This window comes from Austrofundulus limnaeus, unplaced genomic scaffold, assembly GCF_001266775.1.
Source record: "Austrofundulus limnaeus strain Quisiro unplaced genomic scaffold, Austrofundulus_limnaeus-1.0 Scaffold283, whole genome shotgun sequence".
NCBI lineage: Eukaryota > Metazoa > Chordata > Actinopteri > Cyprinodontiformes > Rivulidae > Austrofundulus > Austrofundulus limnaeus.
Genome location: NW_013952685.1, coordinates 129,495 through 136,849, shown reverse-complemented (window position 1 = coordinate 136,849; position 7,355 = coordinate 129,495). Strand labels below are relative to the sequence as shown.

At 44.8% G+C, this 7,355-nt stretch overlaps 1 protein-coding gene across 1 annotated transcript in view; it reads left to right on the top strand.

Moving 5' to 3' along the window:
* Nucleotides 1-2,734: 2,734 nt before the first annotated feature.
* The window catches only part of chrnb1l (cholinergic receptor, nicotinic, beta 1 (muscle) like), a 10,529-nt gene continuing 5,908 nt past the window's right edge, over nucleotides 2,735-7,355 (top strand). The window contains exons 1-7 of the mRNA XM_014021235.1: nucleotides 2,735-2,921; nucleotides 5,084-5,217; nucleotides 5,323-5,367; nucleotides 5,463-5,572; nucleotides 5,816-5,924; nucleotides 6,032-6,179; nucleotides 6,248-6,433. Coding sequence (XP_013876689.1) covers nucleotides 2,840-2,921; nucleotides 5,084-5,217; nucleotides 5,323-5,367; nucleotides 5,463-5,572; nucleotides 5,816-5,924; nucleotides 6,032-6,179; nucleotides 6,248-6,433 — 814 coding nt within the window. The 5' untranslated portion in view covers nucleotides 2,735-2,839. The remainder of the gene's footprint in view (nucleotides 2,922-5,083; nucleotides 5,218-5,322; nucleotides 5,368-5,462; nucleotides 5,573-5,815; nucleotides 5,925-6,031; nucleotides 6,180-6,247; nucleotides 6,434-7,355) is intronic.

Here is a 7,355-nt window from a genome sequence, read left to right as displayed (position 1 = left end):
ACAGTTCCGCACCTCTCTTCACCTGAGTGTCCAAGACATACGGCCGCAGATCCGATGAAACGACGACAAAATCGATCATCGAACTGCGGCCTAGGGTGTCCTGGTGCCAAGTGCACATATGGACACGCTTATGCCTGAACATGGTGTTCGTGATGGACAATCCGTGACGAGCACAGAAGTCCAACAACAGAACACCACTCGAGTTCAGATCGGGGCCGTTCCTCCCAACCACGCCCCTCCAGGTCTCACTGTCATTGACCACGTGAGCATTGAAGTCCCCCAGCAGAACAAGGGAGTCCCCAGGAGGGGCACCCTCCAGTACCCCCTCTAAGGACTCCAAGAAGAGTGGGTAATCTGAACTGTTGTTCATCCCGTAAGCACAGACAACAGTCAGAACCCGTCCCCCCATCCTTAGGCGGAGGGAGGCTACCCTCTGGTTCGCCGGGGTAAACCCCAATGTACAGGCGCCAAGATGGGGGGCAACATGTATGCCCACTCCTGCCCAGCGCCTCTCACCACAGGCAACTCCAGAGTGGAAGTACGTCCAGCCCCTCTCAAGGAGACTGGTTCCAGAACCAGAGCCATGTGTCGAGGTGAGGCCGACTATTTCTAGCCGAAACCTCTCAGCCTCGTACACTAGCTCCGGTTCCTTCCGCACCAGAGAAGTGACGTTCCACGTCCCAAAAGCCAGCTTCTGCAGCCGAGGATCAGACCGCCAGGGTCCCCTCCTTCGGCCGCCGCCTATTACATACTGCACCCGACCCCTTTGGCCCCTCCTACAGGTGGTGAGCCCGTTGGAAGGGGGACCCACGTCTCCTTTTCGGGCTGAGCCCGGCCGGGATCCGTGGGTGAAAGCCCGGCCACCAGGTGCTCACCATCGTGCCCCACCTCCAGGCCTGGCTCCAGAGGGGGGCCCCGGTGACCCGCGTCTGGGCGAGGGAATGCCAGATCCAATTTTTTTGATCATCATAAGGGGTCTTTCGGGCTGTGCTTTGTCTGGTTCCTCACCTAGGACCTGTCTGCCTTGGGTGACCCTACCAGGGGCATAAAGCCCCAGACAGCATAGCTCCTAGGATCATTGGGACACTCAAACCCCTCCACCACGACAAGGTGGCAACCCAAGGAGATTGACACCGATTGGGCAGTTTATTGCTCCAGATTATTAATTCATTGAACATTTTGTTGACTCCGGTTGTCGGGTCGCTACTCCGGGTAAAAGAAATTACCAAAATTGTTGCCAACTCAGGTTAGTGGGGTTGTTGCTCCAGGTAAAAAAACTCACCGAAGATGTTGTTGACTGGTTAGTCAGGTTGTTGCTCCAGGTAAAAAAAAAAATAACTGGAAATGTTGCTGACTGTGGTTAGTCGGGTTGTTGCTCCGGGTAGAAAATATTCACTAGAAAATGCTGTCAACTCCAATTAGCTGAGTTGTTACTCCGGGTAGTAAAAAAAAACTTACCGGATTTATTGCTGACTGGTTAGTCAGGTCATTGCTCCGGGTAAAAAAAAACTCTACTGAGATGTTGCTGACAGTGGTTAATCTGTGTATTAGCATGTGTTTTATATACTTAACATAAGATAATATTTTTATTACCTTTCTTTGCAGCAAGATTGACTCAAGTGGCTCAACTAAACCACTTTAATTCAGAGGCATTGTGATCCATGAAGTGAACCGGATTTACCGGTTCCATTTCCAACAGATTTGAAGTTTGTGTTTAGTCTTTTTTTTATTGAACTTATGCCATATTTTCTCTCTCGCATTCATTATGTTTTTGTGTATTATTATAGATTTTTGCCCTGCATTGACCTTGTATTTTGTGTCACAATTTTAGAAATTAAATCTTGATTTGATGTTTCAATTTTCATTACTTATGTGTAATTATGTTTTTCTGTTTCACTTTATTCTTTCCACTATTTTTTTACAGTTAATGATTGTACAGCACCTTGTGAATATATTTCTGTGAAAGGCGCTTTATAAATAAAACTTTACTTACTGACTTACTTTCTTACTGACTGACTGACTGACTGACTGACTGACTGACTGTCTTACTGACTGACTGACTGACTGACTGACTGTCTTACTGACTGACTGACTGACTGACTGACTGACTGACTGACTGACTGACTGACTTACTTTCTTACTGACTGACTGACTGACTGACTTACTTTCTTACTGACTGACTGACTGGCTGGCTGGCTGGCTGGCTGGCTGGCTGGCTGGCTGGCTGGCTTACTTACTGACTTACTTACTTACTTACTTACTTAGTCCTCTCTGTTATTTAAGATTTATAAAAAATTACAGATTTGAGTTTTTGTTTGAGCTCAGACAAAAACATCTTGATTCTTTGACATTTTAAAACAATCCAGCTTCAACACAACACTTTAAAAATCGTCCCTGAGGTGGTTTGAAAATGGATGAAGGGATGAAGGAGGTGGAGGAGGTTTGATTTAATTTGGAAGAGGAATGGGAGGGAATTTGATCGCCGGATAAAGAGATGCCATCTACAATCCTACTTTGTCCTCAGAAAAACGAACCCAGCTCTGCCCAGCCTCCACGTTCTGCCTGCCTCAAAATATCTCCTTTGTAATGACCTGGTCCAACACCCCCTTGCCCCTACTTCCTCCTCCTGCTACCCTCAGATTGGTGAGGGCCAACAGGTGCCGGCACCACAGGCATCCCAGTACAAACACATTCCAGCCTCTCATGACTCCCCGCACACCATCAGTTCCTGGTTTCAGTTGTGGAGCCGAGCTCGGACACCGGTGCTGACCCGACCCATTTAAACGTAATTAAAAACTGAGGCCTTTTGCAGAGACGGGATAAAGTCCAGAAAGATGTGATGAACGTCGTCACGAGACAAATGAGGATAAAGATGAACGTTTTTTTTACTGTTGGCAGTTTTGTTTGTCTCACTTTTGCTGGTAAGAAATGTTCCTGTTACTTTATTTAAAATGTTTTACTGAGTTACTGCTGTTTGTTTATTTGTTTACAGCAGAAACACACTTTAGTTTTAATATTTGAAGAATTCACAAGTGCTGTAAATATTTTTGTGTACTAAACTGAAATATACAGCTTTTGCCTTTGACGGTGACCTTCGACCTCAAAGGTCGCCCCAAAAACAAACCATTGACCTTCGCCTTCTGGTCACCTGCAGTGCAGTCAGTCAAATCTATTCTTATTTTCTGATGAGCTGCCAAAACCAAATCCACCATCACCAACAATCTGATCTGAGTTCATGGCTCGTTAAGAAACTCGTTAGCATTAGAGAACAACAGGGGTGAAAGCTGAAAGACAGCTGAAGCTTACTGAAGTAGCTAAAACTTAGTTGTTAAAGTTAAAATAACCAGTAGACAGGCTAAACACAGCGGAACAGCAGCTAAAATATGTAAACTATCTTAGAACTGAAAGTAGCAAAACAGTAGCTAAAAGCTAAAACTAGCTAACAGCAGAAACTGGCATAATAGCAAAAAGTAGCAGAGGAGTAGTTTAAAGCTGAAAGTGTCAAAACAGCTAAACTAGCTAAAATCTGAAAATTGGGGAAAAAAGCTTCAAAATAGAACTAGCTAAAAGCTGGATTTGGCAGAAAAATAGCTAGAAGCTAAAGCTAACCAAACTTGTTAAAAACTGAAAGTGGCAGAACAGTAACTAAAATCTGGAAGTAGCAAAAGTATATCAAATAGCTAAAGCTATCTAAGCACTGAAAGTGGCAGAACAGTAGCTAAAACAAGTAAACTAGCAAAAAATGAAACTGTCAAAACAGTTGCTAAAAGCTAAAACTAACAAAGATGGAAATTGCAGAATGGCTAAAAGCTAAAATTTGTAAAAGTTGCTAAAACTGTGAGTGGCAGAAATATAGCTACAGACTAAGACTAGCTAAAAGGGACAAAAGTGTAGCTAAATCTAGCTAAAGGCTGAAAGTGGCAGATCAGTAGGCAAAACAAGTAAGTTACCCAAAAGGTGAAAGTGGTGAAGCAGTAGCTAAAACTAGCAAAAGCTGGAAATAGCAGAACAATGGCCAAAACTAGCTAAATTTGCTAAAAGTAGCTAGTAGTTGTTTAAAATTCAAGGAATAAAACTTTTTTTTGTTAAAATGTGTTAGCCTTTCCTCTATTGAAAGTGTACTTTCAGTAGACATTTGTAGTTTACTATAATATGTATTTTATGTGCCTCTCAGCAAGAAGGTCACCGGTTCAAATCCCGGTCACGGGACCTTTCTGGGTAGAGTTTGCATGTTCTCTCCGTGCATGAGTGGGTTCTCTCCGGGTACTCCGGCTTCCTCCCACAGACCAAAAACATGACTGTTAGGTTAAYTGATAACTCTAAATTGTCCCTAGGTGTGAGTGAGAGAGTGAATGGTTGTTTGTCTCGTTTGTCTCTATGTGTGGCCCTGTGATGGACTTGCGACCTGTCCAGGGTGGACCCCGCCCCTCGCACTGTGACTGCTGGATATGGGCACCAGTGACCCACGCGACCCTGAAAAGGAATAAGCGTGTACAGAAAATGGATGGATGGATGGATGTATTTTATGTTCTTCTGAACTTTGTGTTTTTGGGTCATTTGCTGTTGAGCAAGATCAGATTCTTTGACTGTTGATGCTCATCAGCAAATAACAGGTGGAGAAAATCAGGTTCCTGTTGGTTTTAACTTTTATGTAACCAAACAAATCCCACTTTCAAGGGAGTACCCAAAGAAAACCCACACAAACACGAGGAGAACCGGGACTCAAACCCAGGACCTTTTTGTTGTGAGGCAATAGTGGTAACCAATGTTGATTTCTGATCCTTGGTGATCTTGTATCATCTATCAGTCGATGTCTGAATTACGCTAAAGACCAACCGTCTATCCTGTAGATATTTTTAGTTCACCATCGCAGTTAGGATTGAAACCAAACCACAGTGAGTGTGACTCATCGATCCACGGAGAGCAAACATGTCGTCATCTGACTTTCATTGGCTTCATTGAATTTCACGCGTGCTTTAAACAATAAGATTTAATGAGCAGGTCATCAAATATATTTTACTCTTTTATGAGCTTTCTGTGTTACCATCCCTGACTACCATCTGTGTGAACTTCTGTCATCTAGGAGCCTCCGAGACGGAGCGAAGACTTCATCAGAAGTTATTTAAGGACTACAACATGAAAGTCCGGCCGGCTAATCACTGGGAGGAGAGGGTGACGGTGCGGGTGGGGATGACCCTGTCCCAGCTTGTCAGCTTGGTAAGTACACAAGAAGCATTCAAGTTTATAACCATCTCATTTACATATAAAGTGATCTGTTTTAAGAAAAATCAGTGTCTCCATAAAACATCACATTCTCAACAGAATGAGAAGAACGGAGAGATGACAACCAACGTCTTCATGAATCTGGTACGAGCGCCTACTTCTAATCTGTCAATCGGTTTTATATCAGTGGGGTTAACCGGCTTAAACGTCACCTTCCTTTTCCTCTCCGTCCATCCCAGAACTGGACGGACTACAGGTTGTCGTGGACCCCTGCAGAGTACGACGACATTTCGGTTCTGAGAATTCCTCCCAATAAAGTGTGGCGTCCGGACATCTATCTCATAAACAAGCAAGTATCTGACAGTAAAAAGAACTATGTAAATTCTGTACATGAAAGAAAGTGTGAAAAGATTAGGTGTTTCAATCGCCTTGGAAATCCCCTGACCTAAAATGTTGAGTCTCTGGCTCATATAGATACCATCAAATCTAATATCGGCCCAGTTTTACATATCGGGCCAATACCGATATTAACGCCTATGTATCGTACATCCCAAGTTATATATGAATGTAAATGTCTCTGTCCTCTTCACAGTAATGATGGACAGTTTGACGTGGCTCTGTATGTCAATGTCTTGGTGTACAGTAATGGGATGGTCACCTGGTTGCCACCAGCCATTTACCGCAGCTCCTGTTCTATAGAGGTACTCTCGATGTTCAGATCTCTGGCTGTTTCTAAATGTTTACAAATAGTGTGTGTGGATGGAGTGATGTAAAAGATATAAAATAAACAAAACTGACACATCTGTAGGTGGCGTACTTTCCATTTGACTGGCAGAACTGCAGCATGGTTTTTCGCTCGTATACTTATGACGCCTCCGAGGTTGACCTGGAGTACTACCTGGATGAGGATGGGGCAGAGATCCACGAAATCGTCATAGATGAGAATGCCTTCACTGGTAAGATTCAACAACTTTTATTCCTAAAGGTTTATTTTGAGCTTGTTGATAAACTTCTCTCTCCACAGAGAACGGAGAGTGGGCTATCCGTCACAAACCTTCAAGGAAGAACGTTAAGGACGACCTGTACGAGGACATTACCTTTTATCTCATCATCGAGAGGAAGCCTCTTTTCTACATAATCAACATCATCGTACCCTGCATCCTCACCAGCGTCTTGGCTATATTTGTCTTTTACCTGCCTCCTGGAGCAGGTCAGGACAATTAACGGGGGTGGGCATGGTTCTGCTAATCAGCTAATAACTTTTAAAAACTGTTAGCTGACCAATTAGCCTCTGATAAATTTGGTTCTGCCAACAGCTAACTAATAGACTGACATCAACAGGTTTGCGTCAGTCCCACCAGTCTTCAGACTGAAGGAGACAAAGACATGTGACAGTTGTCTTCGTGGTTAGTGATTAGTGTTGGCTTCCACTAATTTTAACTGGTTTAGTGTTAGCGTCTGTAAAATTTGTTAAGTTTAGCTGGGTACATTACTGGGCTAAGTAAAGCAAGTTAGGAGTTAAGACAGTAGCAGATTATGAGTTAGAAAAGCTGACTCTGTCATCTTGGTGGTTACTTAGCAGTTAGTGATTGTGCCGGCTCGGCCCGGTGGCTGCCCGGTGGGGTTTGGGTCCCTCTGGCCCTGTCGGGCCTTGACCTGGGGTGGGGCGCCCTGGGGGGCCCGGGCCTCTGTGTCCATGCCTGGACCCACTCTGGCGCGGTGGGTACCGGGAGGGCCTGTGAGTTCGTCACTGCTGGCCCCAGGGGTTGCTGTGTGTGGTCGCTGGTGGGGCTCTTCCGGTTCTCTCCGGTGGTCCTCTTTGTGGGGTGGGTGGGCAGCCCTTCCGGCATGGGTGTCTCTGGGGCTGCGCGCTTGGGGTCCCTCTCGGGTTCTTTGGCGCTGGTCTCCCTTGTGTCGGCTTCTGGCTTTGCGGGTCGGGTCTGTGGTCCCCCCGCACTCACTTTGAAACATTCCATTGGAGAGATCTTGTTTATACATGCAGGCTCACAACCGCACACAAACAGGTGTTTACATCCTGGGTTTTCTATTCGGGCACTGACTGAATGGTTTTTGCATATGTGTATGTATAGATACATGTATATGTGTGTGTGTGTGTATATATATATATATAT